General features: G+C 41.9%; 1 protein-coding gene across 2 annotated transcripts in view; it reads right to left on the bottom strand.

Annotated features, from left to right (window-relative positions):
* Positions 1-25,823, bottom strand: part of Oga (O-GlcNAcase) — a 62,131-nt gene that overhangs the window by 11,826 nt on the left and 24,482 nt on the right. For both annotated transcript variants that reach the window (XM_045146582.1, XM_045146575.1), the window contains exons 7-16: positions 25,167-25,265; positions 22,256-22,540; positions 18,394-18,552; positions 14,063-14,676; positions 11,139-11,313; positions 7,551-7,636; positions 6,513-6,617; positions 2,812-2,897; positions 2,348-2,540; positions 659-818 (exon numbers count right to left, since the gene is read on the bottom strand). In XM_045146582.1, coding sequence (XP_045002517.1) covers positions 659-818; positions 2,348-2,540; positions 2,812-2,897; positions 6,513-6,617; positions 7,551-7,636; positions 11,139-11,313; positions 14,063-14,676; positions 18,394-18,552; positions 22,256-22,540; positions 25,167-25,265 — 1,962 coding nt within the window. The remainder of the gene's footprint in view (positions 1-658; positions 819-2,347; positions 2,541-2,811; positions 2,898-6,512; positions 6,618-7,550; positions 7,637-11,138; positions 11,314-14,062; positions 14,677-18,393; positions 18,553-22,255; positions 22,541-25,166; positions 25,266-25,823) is intronic.

Below are 25,823 nucleotides of genomic sequence, written 5' to 3'. Positions count from 1 at the left end.
AGGAGAAAAAGATGATGACATCACAAATTAATTAAAAGAGAGACTAATGGAGAGAGGGAGGGGATATGACAAACAGCAGTTATGAAGGGGAAAGCAAGGGAGGGGAGGGAAATACCATGGTTTGTTGTCTGTAAGTATAGAAGTTGTCAATAAAAAATTTTATAGTCTTGGGCTGGAGAGATGGCTTAGTGGTTAAGGTGCTTACCTGCAAAGCCAAAGGACGCAGGTTCGATTCCCCAGAACCCACATAAGTCAGATGCACAAGGGGGCTCAGCATCTGGAATTCGCTTGCAATGGCTGGAGGCCCTGGTGTGCCCATTTTCTCTCTCTTTCTCCCTATCTGCCTATTTCTGTCTCTCTGCCTGTCTCAAAGAAATTAAAAAAAAAAAAAAAAAAGTACTGGGATTTGAGGGATGGCTTAGCAGTTAACGCTTTTGCCTGCAAGGCCAAAGGACCCTGGTTCAATCCCCCAGGACCCATGTTAGCCAGATGCACAAGGGGGCACAAGCGTCTGGAGTTCGTTTGCAGTGGCTAGAGACCCTGGCGTGCCCATTCTCTCTCTCCCCCTCCCTCTTTCTCTGTTAAATAATAAATAAAAATATTTTTTAAAAAGTATAGTCCTGCCCAAATAATGCAAACTCTATAAAGATGTACTCACCATTAGCCTTCAGTGAAGACAGAAGGCAAGCCATCATGCTTTTGGCCACACTTGGGTCAGTTACTTTTTTGTGAATATCCATCTTTATCAGAGAAGGGAAATTGGCAAGGAAAGTTTCTGGCAATACTTCCTGTTCTTCATGAAAACTCAACATTATTTTCTGAAAAATTCAGAATCATTAACTTTCAGGTTTCCCCATCCGATGTATATAAACGTGTATATATAAAAATTACATATATAATCTATGTAATTCAGCACAGAAAAGAAAAATAGGATCCAGTACTTAGTTTTCCCAACCATACATAGAACTAATTCAATTAGCTTATAAATCTAGATAAAGCATTTTCACTTACAAAAGGTTTGTCTAGGACTGGAGAAATAGTTCAGTGGTTAAGGTGCCTGCCTGTCAAGCCTAACAACCTAGGTTTAATTCCCCAGTACCCATGTACAGTCAGACGCACAAAGTGGCACATGCATCTGGAGTTTGTTTGCAGTGGTTGGAGGCACTGGTATATCCACATTCTGTGTCTCTCTCTCTCTCTGCTTGCAAAAAAAAAAAAAAAGCTTGGCTAGCCAGGGAAGGTACCACACACTTTATATCCCAGTGCTTGAGAAGCAGAAGAACATCACTGTGGGGCTAGAGATATAGCTTAGCCGTTAAGGTATTTGCCTGTGAAGTCAAAGGATCCAGGTTCAATTCCCCAGGACCCACGTAAGCCAGATGCACAAGGTACACATGCATCTGGAGTTCATCTGCAGTGGCTAGAGGCCCTGGCATGCCCATTCTCTCTCTTCTCTCTTTCTCTCTCTCTGCTTGCAAATAAGTAATTTTTTTTTTAAAAAAAAGATCACTGTGAATTAGAGACCAGCCTGGAACTACAAAGTGAATTCCAGGTCATCCTGGGCTAGAATGAGACCCTACATTGAAAAGAACAAAACAACAAAAATACCTAAAAGTCTTTGCTTGACTGTGTATGTCTGTAATCGAAGCACAAAAAAGATTCCAACAAGTTTAAGGCCAGCCTGGTGTACAATGAGCTGTAGACCTGCCAAGACTACATAGTGAGACCCTAGCTCAAAAGCCGGGGGGGGGGGGGGGGGGGGGGGGGGGCGGCGGGGGCCGCTGGAGAGATGGCTCACCAGTCAAGGTGCTTGCCTGCAAAGACTAGACTAACAACCTGATTTGATTCCCCAGTACCCACAAAAAGCCAGATGCTCAAAATGGCCACAGGCATCTGGAGTTCACCTGCAGTGACTAGAGGCCCAGGCATGCCACCCTTTCTCTCAAATAAAGAAATAAGAGAGACAGTCATGGAAGCACACCTTTAATACTAGTACTTAGGGGACAAAAGTAGGAGGATCACTGTGAGTTTGAGGGCAGCTTGAGACTGCATAGTTAATTCCAGGTCAACCTGGGCTACAGCAAAACAAGACTGTACCCCTAACAAACAAAGAAAAAGAATTAAATAAAAGAAAAGCTGGGCATGGTAGGACATGCCTTTAATCTCAGGCTGAGGTAGGAGGATCTTCCTGAGTTCGAGGCCATTCTGGGACTACAAAGTAAACTCCGAGAGTTCCAGACTGAATTCTAACATGGGTTAGAGTGAAAACCCACCTTAAAAAAACAATAAAATAAACATAAATAAAGCAAACCCATTAGCAAAGTACAATTATAAAGCAGTGTACTACCTCAGCCTCTGAGAGTTCTTTGTCACCATTTGGCTTGGTGTACTTCTCCTGCATGAAGGGGATCCATGAGATTTTACATTTTTTAATGAAGGGTGTCACATCTACAGTGCCCAAAGCATAACCACATATGCCATCTTCATCTTCTAAGACAAAACAGTAATCCAGGCTTAGGGAAAGCAGCCCTCCTACTAACCTGCTCAGATGAAAAGAAATCAGAGTGAGCTTCTCAGTTACCAACACTAAGTTCATTAGTCAGTCATAGAAACTCTCAATGTACTTCAATAGTAACTTCAAAAAACTACCTCTGGTATATAAACATAAAAGGGAAATGTACACACACTAATTTTCAAAGCTTACTAATATTAACCTGGAAAAAAATACTTCTTCCAGGTCAATACCTCCCCCTCAACCTGATAAAGTTGCTATGACATGTTTATACCACAACTGAAACAGGTGTCACATACTTGTCTCCAATAAGGTCAGGCTGACTCTGAAAAGGTAAACCCACTCCATCATCATACATTTCTCTGCAAATCTTGTACACAGAAGCCTGAAAATACAGTACAGTTAGGCGCACACATCAAGAAAAGTGTCAAAAGCAAATAAATGTATTGAAAAAACCAGTTAGAGACCAGCCTTGTAGCAGGGCATTGTGGTACATGCCTTTTATCCCAGCACTCCTGAAGGTGAGGTAGGAGGATCACCATAAGTTCGAGGCCAGCTTGAGAGTACATAGTGAATTACAGGTCAGTCTAGAGAAAGACCCTAGCTCAAAAACCAAAAAAGGGCTGAAGTGATACCTTAGTGGTTAAGGCACTTGGCTGCAAAGCCAAAGGACCCAGGTTTGATTCCCCAGGACCCATGAAAACCATATGCACAAAGTGGTGTATGTGTCTGGAGTTTATTTGCAGTAGCTGGAGGCCCTGGCGCGCCCATCTGTCTCTGCTTCTTCCTTACTCTCGCTCCCTCTCTAAAATACATAAATAAAAATTTAAAAATATTTTTAAAAAGGACTGGCGAGATGGCTCAGCAGTTACAGTGCTGGATTACAAAGTCTAATGACTCCAGTTCAAATTCTCAGTACCCATTTAAAGTCATATACACAAAGTGATGCATTCATCTGGAGTTCATTTAAGAGACCCTGGCACACCCATTCTCATTGTGTGTCTCTCTACTTGCAAATGGGGTGGGGGAGGGCTGGAGAGATGGCTTAGCAGTTAAGGCGCTTGCCTATGAAACCTAAGGACCCAGGGTCAATTCCCCAGTACCCACACAGGCCAGATGCACATGGTAGTACATACATCTGGAGTTTGTTTGCAGTGGCTAGAGGCCCTGGTGCACCCATTCTGTCTCTTCCCCTCTGTGTCTCATAAACAGATTAAAACACACACACACACACACACTTTTAAGTTAGTCTGGGGAGAGAATAACAAAATGGCCTGTCAGAAGTATCACCTCTAAGAAAAATAAATACAACTATCATTAATAAATACAACTATCACTTCTGCTTCAGTAAGTACTGGACTGGGTGTGAGGCTCAGTGGTAGAGTGCTTCCTAGTATATGCAAGGCCACAGTTTAAGCATTAAAACTTTATTCACTGAGATTTAGTCATTGGATAACATCGATAAAATCAGGGAAAAAAGCACATTTTTTATCAACACAGAAAATATTACAGGAGGTGGCATTTTTATGTCGTGGACTCAAAAGCTAGTAAGTCAATCTTTTAAAATATGGAGCAGAAGCCAGGTGAGGTGGCACACACTTTTAATCCCAGCACTCAGGAGGCAGAAAAGGATCACTGTGAGTTCGAGGCCACCCTGAGACTATATGATGAATTCCAGGTCAGCCTGTGCTAGAGTGAGAGCCTATCTCAAAAATCAAACTATCTCAAAAAACAAAACAAAACAAAAAATTGGAACAGAGAGCGGGAAGGAGGGAGAGAAAGAAAATGGGCATGCCAGGGCCTATGGCCCCTGCAAACAACCTCTAGACCCATACACTACCTTGTGCATCTGGCTTTACATGGGTACTGGGGAAATGAACGGCATTCCTTAGGTTTTGCAGGCAAGCACCTTTAACAGCAAAGTCATCTCTCCAGCCCAATTTTTTTTGTCTGTGTAGCAGGATCTTATTATGTAGCACGAACTGACCTCAAACTCTAGATCCTCTGGCCTTAGCTTCTTGAGTGCTAGAGTTAAATGCTTGGGATCAATTCATTAACTTCTATAAGGTAACCACAGTTCCACAATACTTTAAACCTGATACTTTCTACACAAATAGCTGATCACTAGCCATTAGGTATGTTACAATAGAAAAATTGAGAATTATACATACATAGGTCAAGAATATCGAATCATTTAGGCACAATAAATGTTTTATAGTTCAAATTCAATATTTGACATCTTATTTAATATATTTTTGACAGTCTCATGCTCAGGTTGGCCTTGAACTTGCAGCAATTCTGCCTCAGCCTCCCAAGTGTTAGATTACAAAACTGAACCACCCACATCAGCTGTCATGTGACTTTTTGTATTACCAGCTTTTTGTGGTGCTAGGAGTAGAATCCAGGGCTGGGGCCATGCTAGGAAAGTGTTGTGCCACTGAGTTAGAGGCCCCGGCCTTCTTGTATTTCTTTTTAATTACTGTGTGCTCTGCAAGCAAGAGCTTTTAGAAGCTGAGCCATCTTCCCAGCTCCCAACCATGTTTTTGAGGCAAATCTCTCTGTTCACTGCTGTTTTACCAGGGTACCTGGTCTGTTAAAGTGTCAGGATTTACCTGTCTCTGCTTCCCTTCTTGCCACAGGCATGTAGGGATTGCAGATACTAGTGTGACACATCCTTAATGTGGGTCCTGAGGATCCAAACTCATGTTGTCAGGCTTGCTTTTTAAAAACTATGTCCTCAGCTCCTCAGCTCCATCTGACTTTTTAAATGGATGCTCTAGCCAGGTGTGGAGGCGCATGCCTTTAATCCCAGTACTCTGGAGGCAGAAGTAGGAGAATCACTGTGAGTTTAAGGCCAACCTGGACTACAGAGTGAGTTCTGTGTCAGGCTGAGTAGAGTGAAACCCTGCTTCAGAAAAACAAAACAAAAACCAACTAAGGAACTTAAATATTTAATACATACGGAGAAAATGAAAAGAGCATAGGAATTTAACTCCTTAACTTAAGGATGTTTTTATTTATTTGCAAGCAGAAAGAGAAATACAGAATGAGTATGCCATGGTCTCCTGCAGCTGCAAGCAAACTCCAGACGTCATGTGCCTCTTTGTGCATCTGGCTTTATGTAGACACCAGGGAACTGAACCCAGGTCATTACGCTTTGCAAACACCTTAACTGCTGAGCCATCTTTCTAAGCCTCCTGCCCCTCCTTTTTTTCCTCCAGTCCAGGCTGACCTGGAATTTACTATGTAGTTTCAGGCTGGCCTCGGGACTAAAGGCGAGTGCCACTATGCCTGGCTCAGTTGGTATTTTAAGGGCTAAGTTTTTATGGTTTTCATATGAAATGTCCCCCAATAGCCCATGTATTCACAGCTTGGTCCCCAGCTGATAGTGTTGAGAAGTGGTAGAAAATCTAGGAGAGGCCTTGTTGAAAGAAGTGGGTCACTTGGGACATGCCTTTGAAGGGTACATTTTATCCCAGAGCCCTGACTCTGCTTCCTGGTGGCTATGCAGTGAGCACAGCTTTGTTCTGCTATGCATGCCATGATAGCCAGATTGATATACTACCACAAACCAGACCCAAGAGCAATGAAGTCAACTGACAACAAATTCCAATCTCTAAAATCATGAGCCAAAATAAACACATCCTTCTTTAAGTGTGTTTCACCAGGTATTGTGGCATGGCAACAGAAACTGATTAATACAGGGTTGTAACACAGTGGTACAGAGCTTGTCTAGAATTCATAGGCCTTGTGTTTGATCTCCGGGACAAGAGAGAAAAAACGGAAGACCTGAGAATACAGAGTGAATTCCAGGTTAGCCTGGGATAGAAAGACCCTACCTCAAAAAAAAAAAAAAAAAAAAAAAAGAGGAGGAAGAGGGGGGAAGAAAGGAACATTGTATTCTAAAACACAGAAGAGATCTTTTAAACAACTTTAACCAGAGTTCAAGTGAAAGTTTCAAATGCACACATAATCATATACCAAGTTGATAGACAATTACCTCATCTTTAGGAAAATATGGTCTGATAGTATAAACTTTGGAGGTAGGAGTCAGTGGGGGTGGCTGAAAAAAGAGATCATTTGCCCCATCAATTGGCAGCAAACGCTGTAGGAAGGGAAAAAAGGAGATGGATTAGTATTGGGAAGACATCCATTTCTTTAAATGAGTGTGCACTGCAGATTACCAACTTAACATTAACTGGTACTGCAGGCAGACCTGAAGAAGAGGGTATGCTATGCCTTACTAATACAAACACCTCTTTGCTCAGGGAGGGGGTGTTCTGAATAGAAATTATCCAAACTGATTTACAGTTTCAATGGCATATTAATAAGATTTAAATTTATGATAAAAACAATAAAAAACTATTCCAATTATGACATATGTTTGTTTTAAAAACCCCATTTTAAATAGACCATCTTTCTACTACAAGATGGCAGAACAGAATGTCAGGAGGAGAGGTTTGGTCTGAAGAGGGTTATCTGTCCAGGAGACGCCTTATCCCCAAAGCAATGCGCTTCAGTTTGCTGTGCGCAGCAGAGCACCTGTTGGGGGGAGAAAAGTAGAGCACCCGAAAAGTCCATGAACAAATTCCAACAGCAAAAATATTGTATGCTGTGTTTCACTAATACAGTATTTTTTTCAAACACTATTTTTGGGGAAATATCCTCTAAAGCCTTTACCATTCACTTATATGACTAATCATCTTTTTTGCTCATGGAGTTTTCACTGGCAGACAAGCATGCGCGCATTGTGCATTGCGGGCGCAGATTTAAATGCTGTGCGACCTGCAAAGAAACAATGTGAAGTGTACACCTAGAGCCGCTGCGCTTCGCAGGCGCGGGGGGATTGGCAGCATCTCCTTCAGAAATTACTGTGAAAGAGGAGGAAAATTTGATTTAAAATCCGGCTATGTAACTAAATTGAATTTGGGACTAGAAAGCCTTCGGCAGACCAATCCTTCCAGCCATCTGATGCGCAACATAAGGTTTCTCATAAAACAAAGAAAATGTCAATTCAGTTGTGAATTCATATTGATACCTGGAACTCTCCTGCTAGACCACCTCTAAAGGCCCAGGGTTCTTGGTCTCCAATTAAGAACTGTGCTGAAGAATGACTACGACACCCTGTTGAGATCAGATCCAAGCGGAGAACGTTACGAGAAAGGGGATTTCCTGGGGTCTCAAATGTCCAACAAACTAACAAACACTTTGTGGAAATAGCTCTCTAACAATCATAATCCAGGGTTTCAGGGCAAGGCTGTGATAATAATGTTTTTTTTTTTTAATTTCATTTTAATACTTTTGTTACTTCCTCTGGTTAATAAGAACCACTGGTACTAGTTCTTTTTAATTAGAAGGAAAGTAAGTCTCAAGTTTATCTGGGTTGTTTATATAGTCCTTAAATAACAGCCATATAAATCAAGCTTGCTCTATCATGAAACTGAAGTGAATGAGTCAGATGAAACATCTTATTATCACAGCCCATGAAGGAATTGACTTAAACCTGTCTGAAGTCACATTTTACATTTTGAGGAAGGATACAGGAAAGGGAGGGGGAGGGTAATCTTGTCAGAAAACTGAGGTCAGCAGAAAATTTAATTGATAAAATGAAAACTGAGAAACTTGTTTTTTTTTTTTCTTTTTGTGGACAAAGAATCTAAATTCAGATATTGCCAGTTATGACATGACAGACTCTGAGAACTAAGGAGAGCCAATTAATGTGTGAACAAGGACAATCTGAATTCAGACATGACCAGTTATGATAGTCTGACGGGTTCTGAAAACTAAGGAGAGCCAATTAATGCTTCTAATCTGTCCAGAGCTCAACCATACTTTTCCTTAAAGTATGACAGTTACTGGTTCCTCTAATCAGCCATATAATCTTTGCACAGAACACATGCCATGAAACAGGCTTGGAGGTCCAGAAGTCAGTACTTAAGGTCAGCATGTACCCAATCTTATAGGCAATAAAGCTAATAATTAATAGAATGTTTGGAAACCAAATAAAAATCACCTGCCTCGTCTTCTGACAAGATATAGCAGCGCAATATAGTTCTTTTCCATTGGAAGACAGCATTCTACCTCCTGTTCAAGTTAACAGTCTCATCAGTACAAGATATAGTGTGCTAGTCAGACAGTCCCAAAGCAAACCAATTTTTTTATTGACAATTCAGGCCCATTAAGAGATCATGTCTGGGTTTGTCGTATTTTAAGGGTAGAGGGATTAAAAAAAAAAAACAAAAAAAAAACAGTATGTAGTATTTGTAGATATGAAATGGGCCAAAAATTTAGACTATATAAAGAGAACTTGCCCCATTTCATAATTCAGTGTGATTTACACTGTTGGAAGAAACTGTACTTCTCAAACTTTAAGATCAGCCAATTTCCCCTACCCCTACTTTGAGACTACAACATAACTAGCACTTCCAACTATTACAATCAAAAAGCTGCATATACGAAGAGCTGTGTAAATAAAAACATGGTTAATGCCTTAGTCGCTGCGCAAACGTGACTTCAGTTCATGCCTATGGCCCTTACTTCTACCTGAGCTACCTCACAAATAGAACCTTTCAATTTAAACTAATTAATCATGACGCGCTGTGAACATCTGCCGCTGTCCATCCAATAGTAGTAGACACTTGTGCTGAGGATTCTCCCATCTGTACACAATGGGGAAGAAGATAATAGAAGTCGTTAGTAATCAAAAGTACTGCATAGCCACATTCTTTAAAGGACTGAATGCCAGCTGGAGTGGAGACAGGAAGAAAATAAAGGGTTCTAATCATCAACCCCCTGGAATTACTACAGAATTATGAAGATACTTTCCCTCTTGTAAGTACAGCATATAGCTATGTGGAGGCCAAGATGATTTTTTTTTTTTATTTTAGTTTTTCGAGTAGGGTTTCCCTCTTGCCAAGATGATTTTTTAAAACTTCTAAGGTGCTCTGATATTGTTAGTGTACAAACTGTGAAAACTGCCCCCAGAATTGCATAATACAGTGACAGCATGAGAATAAAAAGAAATAATATCATATAACTCCAAGTTTACTTGTTAGTAATCCTTAAATTTGATTTTGGTATTACTGGGGATTGAACCATAAATATCAAATATATTAAGTGATATATTCAAGCTCGATAATCTGGATATTAGGCTCAAAACTGTTAGTAATTTAGGATGTAAATCCTTATAGGATTCATTTTAACTCCCTGGTTAAGAGCCTAGAAGGCAAATGTTTTCATCCAACAACCAAAACAGATTTTTCCTGAACATAAAAGAAAGGTGTCTCCCTCTTCCACCTTTAACAGTTATCCTAAATATTTATTTATTTATTTGTTTTGGTTTTGAGGTAGGGTCTCATTCTAGCCCAGGCTGACCTAGGCCTCCAACTCTTAGGATATCTTCCTACCTCTGCCTTCCAAATATTGGGATGAAAGGTATGCACCACCACACCAAGTTATCCTAGGGCTTTTTGTAATTTCCCCCTTGAGGTAGGGTCTCACTCTAATCCAGGCTGACCTGAAATTCCCTATGTAGTCTCAGGTGGCTTTGAACTCACAGAATCCACCTATCTCTGTCTCCTGAGTGCTGGGATTAAAGGTGTGCCCCTCCACACCCAGCTCTCCTAGAGCTTTTTAACAAGAGGGATAAGCATCTCTCTGTTATAATAATATATGTAAGAACCACAGACAGTTCTATATTGTATAGAAAAATCAGGGACTATTTTTAATATTCAAGAGCTCAAAGGTATATTGGGCAGAAATGGAGAACTCTTATTAGTCAGTAGCTCACTGTGTTTTAGGTCATGTATTTTACAACTAAGACCAAGAAGCCCATCACAGCATTTATGACTACTATGAAAACTGTGACATGTCAGTCAGCTTTGCTGCCTGCTGTGTGCTATTTATATATCCATTACGTATTTCTTAGAGCTGGGTTGAAAACCTGAAAATGAAATGAGGTCCCTGGAGAAACTTGGCCATGCTGGTGCTTTTTACCAAATTTGAGAATTTCCAGAACTGGGGGAAAAAAAAACATTTTCAAAGCATACCAAAGTCCATTGAATGAAGCAGTTTTAGGAGACTGTATTTTCCATCCCCTGCTAAAACCAATTACTTGGTAGGAGACAAAGAAAAAGTCACGTGAATTAATACCGAGTAGCACCAGAATAGCCTTGCACTAAAGCTCGCATGCGCACAGGGCTTGGAGGATGGCTTCCTCTTGCCAGGCCCTTTGGGTCATTTCTGTAGTTGTTCTATTAAACACAGTATCAAGACACAGCAAGCAGCAGAAAGCTTATAGTGTCACATTTCATAGAGTATCTCCAAATCAGGCAGGGGTGGTATATAAGGTTCCATCCAGGAAGCATTCAGTCAGAGCAAGTTAAAGTCAGTACTTTCTAACACATTGTCAAGATATGATGTATTAGCCCAAGGGAGAAAAATTAATATGTTCAAGGTAATTAAGGCTTGCATCTTAAGTCTTCAATAGTATCTACCTCAGAACAAAACCTAAGCAAAGAACTAAAAAAGATTTGGAAATATGCCAATTCTTTTTATGTATTTCTCCCTATGGGATAATTTGTTTAAGGACAATATAGATGATAAAGATTATTTCTGGTGCACCTACCTAACCACTGTACAAAAGACTTCACCATAGACATTATACTCTTGATATCCCAAACATAGGAGTACATGTCATAAAGGATTGTCCTGTTGGCACAATTGGAAAGCCTGGTGAACATTCCCATCACTAGCCCACACATCTCTTCAAACTTGGCTGCTCGTGACCTCCATTCTTCAATCTATGGAGAATTTTAAAAAAAGACAGACACAAAAATAACAATGATTTAAAAGTTACAAGCTAAGTTGTTCAAGCTTGTATCTTCAACATTAATGAACCAATGGTGTTAACTCAAAATAAGCAATTAGGACTGGAGAGATAGCTTAGCAGTTAAGCACTTGCCTATGAAGCCTAAGGACCCCAGTTCGAGGCTCGATTCCCCAGGACCCACGTTAGCCAGATGCACAAGGGGGCACACATATCTGAAGTTTGTTTGCAGTGGCTGGAGGCCCTGGTGCGCCCATTCTCTCTCTCTGTCAGTTTCAAATAAATAAATAAAAATAAAAAAAATAAGCAATTAGTTTGTCTCCAGCTGTGAAAATGGTACGGTGATTAAAAGCACTTGTTTGCAAAGCCTATCAAGCTCGGTTCAATTCTCCAGTACCTATGTAAAGCCAGATGCACAAACTAGTGCACGCATCTGGAGTTTGTCTGGAGTTGTTTAGTGCTTCTCTCTTTCTTTAAATTTATTTATTACTTAATTATTTATTTGCAAGGAGAGACAATGAGAAAGGAAATGGGCTTGTCAGAGCCTCTTGCCACTGCAAAGTAACTCCAGATGCATGAGCCACTTCATTCATCTGGCTTTATGTGTGTGCTGGAGAACTGAACCTGGGCCCTCAGACTTTGCTAGCCTAGCTTCTCTCTCAAATAAGTAAAAAAATAGTGTGTCTCTCTAAACTATTTTTTTTTTTCGAGGTAGGGTCTCACTCTGGCCCAGGCTGACCTGGAACTCACTATGTAGTCTCATGGTGGCCCCCAACTCACAGCGCTCCTCCTCCTGCCTTTGCTTCCTGAGTGCTGGGATTAAAGGTGTGTACCACCATGCCCAGCTCCCCAAACGTTTTTTTATGCTCCCTCCACCCCCCTTTTTTTTGTTTTTTTGAGGTAGGGTCTCACTCTGGCCCAGGCTGACCTGGAATTAACTACGCAGTCTCAGGGTGGCCTCCAACTCAGCAATCCTCCTACCTCTGCCTCCCAAGTGCTGGGATTAAGGACATGCACCACCACACCAGGTTAAATATGCCCTTATTAACACTTACTTCTTCCTTCATTTCTTTGTTTTGTTTCGTATTTTAAAGTAGGGTCTCACTCTAGTCAAGGCTGACCTGGAATTCACTATGTAATCTCAGGCTGGCCTCAAACTCATAGCAATCCTCCTACCTCTGCCTCCCAAGTGCTGGGATTAAAGGCATGTACCACCAAGGCTGGCTTCCTTCCTTCATTTCTAACTTGAAAGTCAAACTAAGGAATAAAAGGTAGAAGATTTGGTCACTTTAAAGCACAGAAGCTAAAATATGACCAACATTCTGCCAATTATGAGTATACTCATTTAAGAATCTTCTAGGGCTGCAGAGATGGCTCAGTGGTTAAGGTGCTTTCCCCTAAAGCCAGTAATTCCCCAGTATAAACACAAAGCCAGCATAGGGTGGTACAGGCACCTGGAGTTCCTTTGCAATGGCTGGGAGCATGCCAGGCCAGCTTGGGCTACATGAGTTCCAGGAAAGCCTGAGTTTACAGTGAGAATGTGTCTTAAAACAAAACAAAAACATATACATAGGGCTGAGATGGCTCAGCAGTTAGAGGCCCTTGCTTGTAAAGCCTACCAAGCCCAGGTTCAATTCCCTAGTACCCACATAAAGCAAGCAGCAAAGTGCCACATGCATCTGGTTCACTTATTAAGGCAAGAGACCTTGACAAGCCATTGTCTCCTTCTCTACTTCTCTCTCCCCCCTCATAAATAGCATAGTTTAAAAAACATGAAGGGCTAGAGAGATGGCTCAGCAGTTAAGGTGCTTACCTGCAAAACCTGATTGCCTGGATTTGATTCTCTAGTACCCATGCAAAGTCAGATACACAAAGTGGTACATACATCTGTAGTTCACTTGCAGTGGCTAGAGGCCCCTGGTGCACCCATTTTGTTTCTTTCTATTTACAGGTATTTTTCTTAAACATGGAAATTATTTTTTTATTTTTGGTTTTTTTTTAAATATGTTATTTATTTATTTCAGAGAAAGAGGCAGAGAGACACAGAAGGGGAGCACCAGGGCCTCCAGCCCCTGCAAATGAACTACAGATGCGTGCACTCCCTTGTGCATCCGGCTTACGTGGGTCCTGGGGAATAGAACCAGGATCTTTTGGCTTGGCAGGCAAATACCTTAACCGCTAAGCTATCTCTCCAGCCCTATTTTTGGTTTTTTGAGGCAGGGTTTCATTCTAGCCCAGGCTGACCTAGATAGAATTCACTTATGTAGTCCTAGGGTGGCCTCGAACTCATGGTGCTTTTCCTACTTCTGCCTCCGGAGTGCTGGGATTAAAGGTATGCACCACCACACCTGGCTGAAATTTAAAAAGAAAACAAAAATTTTTTTGAGAGAGAATGAGCAGAACAGGGCTTCTTACCTCTGTAAACAAATTCCAGACATAGTATCACATTGTACATCTAGCTTTATGTGGGTACTGGGGAATAGAACATGGGCCAGCAAGCACTGCAAACAAGCACCTTTAACTGCTGAGCCATCTCCCCAGCCAAGCTTGTTGGGTTACACCTGTAATCCTAGCACTTGAGAGCCTAAGGTATGATCACCACTGAGCTTGAGGCCAGCTCTAGGTCATCCTGGGCTACAGTGAAACCCTAAATAAGTTCTCTCTCCTCCATATTATCACAGCATAGGTATAAAGAATCTCTGAAGTATACTGAGCATACTCACTTTTTCAGAATCTTTTCCTTTGCAATTCACACTGACAACACTGCTATTTGCTCGAAGCCACTGGAATTCCCGTAACATCTGTGCTCCTTTGGGTCCATGCTCATAAGGAAGGTAGAACAGATCAGCAAGTAATTGCAAATCCTCTAAAGTCACTGGTTCTGCAGTATACAAAGGCTTTTCATTTGGACCTGGCACAAACTGCTCCTTATTCGTCTGCTCATCAGTCTGCATAGGAGCAATATCATTAATGCAGTCTTCTTGCATGGACATCTCTGGGGACTTTGATTCAGCTATACTCTCCTTATCAGTATCCATTGGCTTTAATTCCTCTGCCATTTTAGCTTCAACAATTTCAGTGAGAATTTGATTGTCATTCTTGTGTTCTGGTTCTTCTTGTTTTTCTACTACCATGTCCATGGGTTCCTCATCCGGCTGCTTCTTTTCTTCTTCCTTGGTCAGAGCTGAAGGTTCACCACTAAGAGCTGCTCCCTGGCTCATAATGGGCTCCTGATAAACTGTCGTAACTACAGTTGTGGCGTTTAAAGAGGGTGCTGCAACTAAAGGAGTCCCATCAACTACGCTTGCTTTAGCTCCACTGTGTGCAACTTGCCTACCTGCCAAGCAGGGAGGGAGGAAAGGCAAAAAGATACTCAGAATTAGAAACAGAACAAGCCAGATTTAGAGAAATGCTATTTCCTGCATTCCTATTTGTATTTAGAATCTCAATATTAGGATTCCAAATGCAGCTGGGCATGATGGTTCATACCTATAAACCCTTCGCACTTACAGGAGGCCAAAAAGGAACACAGTTCTAGGTCAATCTGGGGTTATAGAGTAAGCTGCAAGTCAGCCTAGGCTAGAGTGAGACCCTGCTTATAAAAACAAAGTCCAGCACTCAGGAGGCAGAAAGGTAGGAGGGATCACTGTGAGTTCAAAGCCAGCCTGGAACTACAGAGTGAACAAGAGTGATCCTTTCTTGAAAAAAACCACCAAATAAACAAAATATCAAGAAGATTTAAATTGGACAGGTATGGTGGCACATACCTTTAGTACCAGCACTCAGGAAGTAGAGAGGTAAGAGGATTGATCACGTTAAGGCTAGCCTGGAGCTACAGAACAAGTGCCAGGTCAACCTGGGCTAGAATGAGACCCTACCTCAGATAAAAATAAAAAAATAAAAGCTGTCTTGGGCTAGAGATGGCTTTAGCAGTTAAGGCACTTGCCTGCAAGGCCGAAGAACCCAGGTTCAATTCCCCAGGACTCATATATGCCAGACGCACAAGGTGGTGCCTGTGTCTGGAGTTTGTTTGCACTGGTTAAGGTGCTAATGCACCATTTATCACATAAATTTAAAAAAAAAAAAAGAAGAAGCTACCTTGAGCTGGGGAGATAGCTCATCAGTTACAGCCACTTGCTTACAAAGCCTGCCAGCCTGGGTTGTACTGGGTTTGGCTGCCCAGTACCAACATAAGCCAGATACACAAAATGGTACATGTGGCTAAAGTTCATTTGCAGCAGCTGGAGGTCCTACCCATTCAATCATCTCTATATTTGCAAATAAGTAAGTATTTTTTAAAAAAGATAAAAACAAGCCTGGCATGGCGGCCCATGCCTTTAATCCCAGCACACGAGAGGCAGAGGTAGGAGGATCGCTGAGAGTTCTAGGCCACCTTGAGACTACATGGTGAATTCCAAGTCCGCCTGAACAAGAGTGAGACCCTACCTCGAAAAAGCAAAAAAAAAAAAAAAAAAGGAAGATAAACGCTATCTAAGACCAAAAGATTTAAAAACTTCCTCTTTATTATTATTATTTGAGAGGGAGAGAAACGGGTAGAGAATGGGAATGGGCATGCCAGGGCCTCTAGCCACTGCAAACTAACTTCAGATACATGTGGCACCTTGTGCATCCAGCTTTATGAAGTTCCTGATAAATCAATCCTAGGTCCTTTGGCTTTGCTGGCAAACACTTTAACCACTAAGGCATCTTTCCCTCCAGTCCTAAAAACCTTACTCTCACCAGCGTATGGTAGCACCTATAATCCCAACACTTAGAAGGCTGAAGCATGAGGATTGAAGCAAGTTTGCACCACTTGGTTGCACTACTTAGCAGGACTCTAAAAGAGTCAATGCAAGAGTATCAGGAGCTCAAGGTCATCTTTAGCTATACAGCAACTTGTGGCTACATGTGATACCGCCTCAAAAAAACTTCTCAAATATGATAGAGAATGGAATTTCAAAGGGGAAAGTGTGTGTGGGGGGGAGGGAATTAACATGGGATTTTTTAAATAATCATGGAAAATTGCAGTGGCTGGAGGCCCTGGCGTGCCCATTCTCTCTCTCTATGTGCCTTTCTTTCTCTGTCACTCTCAAAATAAATAAATAAATAAAAATTTTAAAATAGTAATTAATATGCCTGGCACAGTGGCACATACTTTTAAACCCAGCATGTGGGAGACAGAGGTAGGAGGATCACTGTGAGTTCAAGACCACCTGAGACTACATAGTGAATTCCAGGTCAGCCTGGGCTAGAGTGAGACCCTACATTTAAAAAAAAAAAAAAGTAATTAATGTATAAAATGAAAAAAAAATATTTTAAAGACTAAATATAGTGTAGCGTTCTCTTTGTTTATTAAGCCTAGGGTAAGGGACATAACAGTGCACTCTGTGACTCAACCATATGATTCCTTTATAAAAACTGGTCAGGAGCCGGGCGTGGTGGCACACGCCTTTAATCCCAGCAGAGGTAGGAGGATCGCTAAGGGTTCAAGGCCACCCTGAGACTACATAGTGAATTCCAGGTCAGCCAGAGCCAGAGTGAGACTCTACCTCGAAAAACCAAAAAAAAAAAAAAAAAACTGGTCAGGGGGACTAGAGAGATGCAGTTAAGGCCTTGCCTGCAATGCCTAAGGACCCAGGTTCAATTCCACAGTATTCATATAAGCCAGATAAACAAGTTGGTGCATATGTCTGGAGTTAGTAATGTAGTGGCTAGAGGACCTGGTGTGCCCACTTACTTTCTCTCTCAAATAATAAATAAATAATACATTTAAAAAGAAAAACTGGCCAGGGCTGGTGAGATGACTCAGTGGTTAAAGGCACTTGTGTGCAAAGCCCAAAAACCTGGGTTCAGTTCCCCAGTAGCCATGTAAAGCCAGATAACTAAGCGGCACATACATCTAGAGTTTGTTTGCAATAGCAGGAGGCCCTAGTGCACTCATACATATATCCATTCTCCTCCCTCCACTGCCCCCCCCACCCTACCTTTGTGTCTCTCAAATAAAAATACTTTAAAAAAAAATGGCCAGACCACCCTGAGTGAGACTACAGTGAATTCCAGGTCGCCCTGGGCTAGAGTGAGACCCTACACCTCAAAAAACAAAGACAAGCAAACAAACAAAACAACAACAACAACAACAACAAAAAGGCCAGAGCTGGAGAGTTGGCTTAGCAGGTAAGGTGCTTGCCTAAGACGACTAAGGAACCAGGTTTGATTCCCCAGTATCCACGTAAGCCAGATGCACAAGGTGGAGTATGCCTCTGAAGTTCATTTGCAGTGGCAGGAGGCCCTGGTGCACCCATTGTCTATCTGCCTCTATCTCTCTCCTTTCCCGGCTCTCTCAAATAGATATTTTTTCCCCCTGAGGTAGGGTCTCACTTTAGCCCAGGCTAACCTGGAATTCACTATGTAGTCTCAGGGTGGCCTGGAACTCATGGCAATCCTCCTACCTCTGCCTCCTGAGTGCTGGGATTAAAGGTGTGCATCACCACACCTGGCCAAAATATATATATTTTTAAAAATTGCCAAACCCATGTGGTGCCACAGGCCTATATTCCCAAATACATGTCAAATTAAGACACTAACTTGGACTACTTGAGACCCTATCTCAAGAAAAAAAGAAGCATAAAAGTAAAAATTGGAAGGGAGGAATTGGGAAAATGGCTCAGTAGTTAAAGGTGCTTGCTTACAAATCCTGCTTGGCCCAGGGTTCCATTCCCCAGTACCCATGTAAAGCCAGATGCACAAAGTGGCTTATGTGTCTGGAGTTCATGTGCATTAGCAGGCAGGAGGCTCTGGCATTTCTCACACAAATACATACCTACCTATCTCTTTCTTGCAAATAAATAAATAAATAGATGATAAAAATTGGTGGTTTGGGACTATAGCTCAGTGGTATAGAGCTTGTATTCATGAGCCCTAGGTTCAATCCCCAACATTGTCCCCACCACAAAAGTCCAAACTCTGGGGGAAGGAAGGGCATTACCAGAGGATATTTTTATAATCATGTAAGTTAATTAAAAAATTTCAAAAGGAGAAAAAAGTCCAAACTCACTGCTGTATTGATGAGGTACACCAAATTCCTGTAACCATTCTGTTAATGCTAGCTTTAAAGCCATCTGTGGACTATACAGCACATCAGTTTCAATATCTTCATCACTGCCTTCATTTTCTAACTTTATCTGGATTGACACAGTACTGTCTTCACTGTCAGCTGAAAAAAAGCAGAAAAATAGTTTGATTACAAAAGTTCCCTCACAAATGAAAAGATGTAAATACAACTTATTGCAGCACAATCACAGAAGCAAAGAGCTAAAATAAACCACAAATATAAGTAAGTACTAGGGGCTGGGAAATGATTCAGCAGTTAAAAGCACTTGCTTGCAAAGCCTAATGGTCGGGGTTCAATGCCCTAGAATCCAGGTAAAGCTGGATGAACAAGGTAGCACATATGTCTGGAATTAATTTTCTTGCATGCTTGCTGTCAAACAAATTTATAAATAAAATATGTAAGCCGGGTGTGGTGGCACCCGCCCACAGAGGTAGGAGGAGCACCGTGAGTTCAAGAGCACCCTGAGACTACAAAGTGAATTCCAGGACAGCCTGGGCTAGAGTGAGACCCTACCTCGAAAAGCCAAAAATTAAAAATAAAATTATGTAATTAAAAAATTTGCCAGGCATGGTGGTACATGCCTTTAATCCCAGCACTCACGAGGCAGAAGTAAGTGGAACCTATATAAGTGAATTCAAGGCTAGCCTGGGCTAGAGTAAGACCCTATCTCAAAAAAAAAAAAATTTTTTTTAAAGCACATCAGGCGTGATGCTGCACACCTTTAATCCCAGTACTCAAAAGACAGAAGCAGGAGAAGCACTGAGTTGAGGACAGCCTTGGACTACAGAATGAGTTCCAAGGTCAGCCTGGCCTAGAAGGAGACCCTACCTCAGGGGAAAAAAAAAAAACAGAAATAGCAGGGCATGGTGGCACATGCCTTTAATCCCAGTGCTTGGGAGGCAGAGGTAGGAGGATCACTGTAAGTTTGAGTCCACCCTGAGAAAAACAAAGAAAAACACAAGTCTGACTCATAAGCTTGTTTATTCAGAATCACTCTATTCTTAGCTTTCCCTCCAATTTCCCTGCAAGCTGAGTTTTCTTACTGTCGGCTACTCACTAGTATGCTCCGTACATTCTTTGCCTTGAAAGACAGAAGCTAGGGGCTGGAGTAATGGCTAAGCAGTTAAGGTGTTTGCCTACAAAGCCTAATGACCTGGGCTCAATTCCTCAGTACCCATGTAAAGCCAAAAGCACGAAGTGGCACGTGTACCTGGAGTTCCTGTGTAGTGGATGGACATCCTGCAGCACCTAGTCTCTTTTGTTATTTTTTGTTTTTTTGTAGTAGGGTCTCACTCTAGCTCAAGCTGACCTGAAACTCACAGCAATCCTCCTACCTCTAACCTCCCAGAGTGCTGGGATTAAAGGTGTAGGCCACCAAGCCCAGCACCTAGTCCCTCTCTACTGTTAAATAAATAAGTAAGTAATTTTAATTAAAAGACAGAAATCGCCAGGCGTTGTGGCACATGCCTTTAGTCCCAGCACTTGGGAGGCAGAGGTTGGAGGATTGCTGAGAGTTTGATGCCACCTTGGGACTACATAGTTAATTCCAGGTCAGCCTGGACCAGAGTAATATCCTATCTCAAAACACACACACGGGCTGGAGAGCTGGCTTAGCGGTTAAGCGCTTGCCTGTGAAGCCTAAGGACCCCGGTTCGAGGCTTGGTTACCCAGGTCCCACGTTAGCCAGATGCACAAGGGGGCGCACGCATCTGGAGTTCATTTGCAGAGGCTGGAAGCCCTGGCGCGCCCATTCTCTCTCTCTCCCTCTGTCTGTCTTTCTCTCTGTGTCTGTCGCTCTCAAATAAATAAATAAATAAATTTAAACACACACACACACACACACACACACACACACACACACACACACGCTAAATGCCATGTATACCACTAGGATTGAGATTCTATTACTAATTGTGTATTTTTCATTCTAATTAACGGAGTGGGACAACACTGGCCAAGCCACAAATAGAAACATTAATTCAATAAAAACAACTGGAAATACAGCACAGAACTGAAAAATAAGAAGCATTATAGCTGCCACTACATGTCCTAACATGACACTTCAATAACCAAAAAAAGCAAAATTTCAGATGAATGCCAAAATTCCTACAGACAGTATTTACCTCCAGGCCATGAATCTCTTTCTTTCTTTCTTTTTTAATCTTTTTGAGTGGAAAAAAAGACATAGAGACAGAGAGTATGGGCCTACAGGGCCTCCTGCTGCTGCAAATGAACTCTAGATGTAGGTAACCACTTGTACATCTGGCTTAACATGGGTACCAGGAAATCAAACTTATGCTATCAGACTTTGCAAGCAAGTGCCTTTATCAGCTTAACCTTCTCTCTCCAGCTCCCTGACCCCCATGAATCTTTAATGTTCATCAAACTCTGTTCAAATTTTCAGTCAGGGCTGAAGAGATGACTCAGTGATTAAGGCACTTACCTGCGAAGCCTAAGGACCCAAGTTTAATTCCCCAGGACCCACAAAAAAACAAGATGCACAGTGGCACACACATCTGGAGGTCATTTGCAGCACCTGGAGGCCCTGGCATGCCCATTCCCTCACTCTCTCATTCTTTCTGCTTGCAAATAAACATGTATTTAAAAAGCTTTCATCATGGGCTGGAGAGATGGCTTAGTGGTTAAAAGCATGCCTGTGAAGACTAAGCACCCCGGTTCAAGGCTTAAGTCCCCAGGACCCACATTAGCCAGATGCACAAGGGGCGCACGCATCTGGAGTTCGTTTGCAGTGGCTGGAGGCCCCGGCGCACCCATTCTCTCTCTCTCTGCTTCTTTCTTTCTTTCTTTCTTCTTCTTTCTTTCTTTCTTTCTCTGTCACTCTTAAATAAATAAAAATAAACAAAAAAAAATTTGTTTAAAAAACCTTTCATCAGGCTAGAGAGATAGTTTAGCAGTTAAGGCACTTGCTTGCAAAGCCAGAGGACCCAGGTTCGATTCCCCAGGACCCGTGTAAGCCAGATGTAAAGGTGACATAAGCTTCTGCAGTTCATGTGTAGTGTGTCCATTCTCTCTTTACCTCTTTCTCTCTCAAATAAATAAGTAAACAGTAAAATAAATATTTTTGGGGAAAAAAAAGAAAAACATTCATCCAGCTGGGTGTGATAGCCTTTAATCCCAGCACTTGGGAGGCAGAGGTAGGATTATCAACATGAGTTCGAGGCTACCCTGAGGCTACACAGTGATTTCCAGGTCAGCCTGGGCTAGAGTGAGACCTACCTCAGGGAAAAAAGAATAAAAATAACTTTCATCTACAGTTCCCATTAACACTCTGTAATATCAACACCCTACAATAGTCTGTATGCCTTGTCAAACTCAGACTGTTTCCAAAAGTAGGTTTCACTTTATTCTTTGCATTATTAGTACCCAGACATGCAATAGTAATGCATAAACAACCAGCATTCTCCTACTTAGAACTCAAACTAGGACTTTCCATAAAAGTAGGCCACTCAGCCCTTTCCCCAACATACACACAACTCACAGCAGAAATGAAAATACACCTTAATAAAAATCTCCAACAGTGATGACAATGCGTAACTCACCAATGGCTCCAGTAGATCCCACCTCTCCCCCCAAAAGTAACCATCAGCCAGGCGTGGCGGTATACACTCTGAATCACAGCTCTTGGGAGGCAGAGGTAGGAAGGACAGCCAAAAGTTCAAGGCCACCCTGTGACTACACTGTAAATTTCAGGTCAACCTGGACTGGAGTGAAACCCTACCTTGAAAAACAAAAAGAAAAAAGAAAAAAATAAAATTAAAATAACCATCAAATATAGGCTACTTACTCATGACGACATCTTTTCTCACTCCATTCATGTTTGACCTGTACCACGTGGCAAGAGTGTGGATAGCAACATAGTTGGCTTCAAATTCACAATTTGGATTAGTCAGGACTCCTTTTAACCGTGGAATGAGTTCTGTGGATCTTCCTTTGTAGGGGCCCAGAAACAGCCTCTTCTGATCATAATCATTAGCATGAATATTATCCCAAATTACTGGAGCTCTCTTAATGATCTTAGAAACCTCTTCAATGGACTCTACTGGAATTTCTTTAGAAACAACTTTGGGACCTAGAAATAATTAGTTAAAAAACTGCTTTACATATACTTTTTGAGGTACACCCCTCCAGCTCCCTCTATCCATGGCTCCCTCTCCTTCAATCTACCCATCTATAGACAGTCTATTTGACCTAGGAGGCCTGTGAACCAACGATGCTCATGCTTCAGTCTCCCAAATGCTAAGATCCAGGATATGTGCCAACATTTGCCTATCATTTTTCTTTCCTGTCTTTTGGTTGTTATATTTGATACAGGGTCTCTGTAGATGAGACTGGTCTTGAACTTCTGATCCTCTTGCCTCCACCTCCCAAATGCTGGGATTACAGCATGTGCCATCATGCCCAGCTGCTCAATTCTCCTTTTAGGACCAATACAGCAACATGTCCTTTACTCATTTCCTCATTTTTTTTTTTCAAAGTAAGGTCTCATTCTGGCTCAGGCTGACCTGGAATTCACTATGTACTCTCAGGGTAGCCTTGAACTCACAGCGATCCTCCTACGTCTGCCTTCCAAGTGCTGGGATTAAAAGGGTGCGCCACCACGCCCAGTTTCATTTCCTCATTTTATAAAACCGTCTACTCAGGAGGTTGAGATAGAAGGATCACTGCGGGCAGTCTAGGCTACAGAGTGAGTTCCAGGTCAGCCTAGACTAACCCTTTTTCCAAACAGAACATAAATAAGCATGCTGTGGTGGTACACACCTTTAATGCCTAACAATCCTCTTCATTTCCCCATGTCCCACATAAAGCCAGATGCACCAAGTGGCACATGCATCTGGAGTTCATTTGCAGTGGCAAGAGGCCCTGGTGTGCCCATTCTCTTTCTTTCTGCTTACACATAAATAAAATACTTTTTAAAAGATCCACCCACTTCTTTCACAAAGCCTAACTCAGGCCCAAGGTCAAAGCCAACACCCAGAGCAAAAGATGAAAGCTGGGTGTGGTGGTGCACACCTATAACCCCAGCACTTGTAAAGCAGAGGTAGGAAGATCACTGTGAGTTCAAGTCCAGCCTGCTGGGACTACAGAATCAAGTCAGCCTGGGCTAGAGTGAGACCTTATCTCAAAAAAAAAAAAAAAAAAAAAATAGTAACAGGGGTACAATCAATACTTCTACCTAATTTCATGTAAATCTTTATTATTTATTGTTACCCTTCAAGATGTTTTCTTTGAGGGCTGAAAATGACTTAGTGATTAAAGGTGCTTGCTGGGAAAGCCTGCTTACAGGAAGGAGTTCAATCACAACACGTAAAGCCAGATGCACAGTGGTGCATGCCTCTGATCCCAAGGAGCCTTCAATGGGAGGCAGAGCCAACTAGATTGGCATTTGTGGCATAAAAGGACCCTGTTCTCAAAGGTGGAAGAAGAACCAAGACAGAGGTGTGGTGAACACATTAGTAAACCTAGCATTTGTGAAGTGGAGATAGGCAGATCAGAAGTTCAAGGTCAGGCTGATGCTGTCTATAAAAGACCTGTATAACATGAGGGCAAAAAAAGATGACATCAAAATAGAAGGGACTAGTTGGAAAGAAAGAGTTCAGTGGAAAGGGGGATTAGGAAAAAGGGAGGACAAAGGAAAATAAAAGAGGGAGTTATGATCAGGGTACTGTGTGTGAAGTTGTCTTTAAAACTTTACAAAAAAATGGGCTGGAGAGATGGCTTAATGGTTAAGGCATTTGCCTGCAAAGCCAAGGACCCAGGAAGGAGGTTATGATCAGGATACATTGTGTATACGAATGGACATGGTCAATAAGAAACTAGATACAAACACATACAAATGCCAAAAAGAAACTCCAGACTGTCCTCAGCCACACATTAAGTTTAAGAGCAGCCTGGGATAAAGAAGACCCTGTCTCAAAAGAGGGGGCATGGTGGCACACACCTTTTATGCCAGCACTCAGAAGGCAGAGGTAGGAGGTTTGCTCTGAGTTTGAGGCCATCCTAAGACTACATAATGGATTCCAGTTCCAAGTCAGCCTGGGCTAGAACAAGACCCTGCCTTGAAATAAATAAATAAATGCATTCAACTAATAAGAACAATGAGAGGCTAGAGAGATGGCTCAGTGGTTAAGACACTTGCCTGCAAAGCCTAAGGGAGTGTCTGCAAAGACTAAGGGTTCAATCTCCCAGGGACCACATAAAGCCATATGCACAAGGTAGCACATTGTCTGGAGTGTGCAATAACTAGAGGTCCTAGTGTGCCCATTCTCTTTCTCTCTCTCAAATAAATAATAAAATTTTAGGGCTAGAGAGATGGTTTAGTGGTTAATGCACTTGTCTGCAAAGCCAAAAGACTGGGTTCAATTCCTCAGGTCATCTAGAAGATGTAGAAGGTGGCACATGGGTCTGAAGTAGCTAGAGGCCCTGGTGTGCCTATTCTCTATCTGCCTCTTTCTCTTTCAAATAAATAAATATAAAATAAAAACCAATGAACTGCCCTGTGGTGGCACATGCCCTTAATTCCAGTACTCTGGAGGCAGAGACAGAAGGATTGCTGTGAGTTTGAGGCCAGGCTGGGACTACAGAGTTCCAGGTCATCCTGGGCTAGTGAGTCCCTGCCTAGAAAAACACAACAAAAAAGAATAATTGTTCTAGCTTCTAGGAAATCAAGTCTTACAGCATAAATATTAAAAACTTACCTGTCCAAAGCACCTCAATTCCAGGAAGAAGCTTTTCACCCACGGTTCTTAAATAAGGAGACTGAGACACGTTTGGGTAACAAAATGTGCCACAATATTCTGAATGTAGAAGGGAAAAAAATTAGTAGTAAAGATTAAAATGTTCATACTCTCTAGAATGGGGACAATGTTTATTAGGTATTTTCTTCATGATAAAAAGCTTCAAATCATACTTAGAAAGGAGTAAAGTTGAGTGTCAGGGTCTTTCACTTAATTCATCAGGCATGACATTCTGGTGATGGCATATCTCAGCACTCAGGAACATCAAACAATAAAATAACAAGTATTAAAGGCCACTCTGGGCTATACAGAGTTCCAGGGCAGTCTGAGATACACAGACTTGTCTCTTTCCTCCCCCCCCTCCCTCTCCCTCTCCCTCTCTCTCTCTTTTTGGTTTTTGTTTTTGTTGGGAGGTAGGGTCTAGCTATCTCTCCCAGGCTGGCCTCAAACTTGTAGCAATTCTCCTACCTTGCCTACATAGTGCAAGGGATTACTGCTATGTATCCCATGCCCAGCTTTTGATTGTTATTATCAGGGTCTCAATATGAACCCCAGGCTGGCCCAACTGTGAGACACCCTGCCTCAAAAACAAAAATATACTGCTAAAGAATATACATG

Source organism: Jaculus jaculus, chromosome 1 (genome assembly GCF_020740685.1).
Source record: "Jaculus jaculus isolate mJacJac1 chromosome 1, mJacJac1.mat.Y.cur, whole genome shotgun sequence".
NCBI classification, from domain to species: Eukaryota; Metazoa; Chordata; class Mammalia; order Rodentia; family Dipodidae; genus Jaculus; species Jaculus jaculus.
Note: the sequence above shows the minus strand (reverse complement) of the source record. Positions and strands in the feature narration are given on the sequence as shown.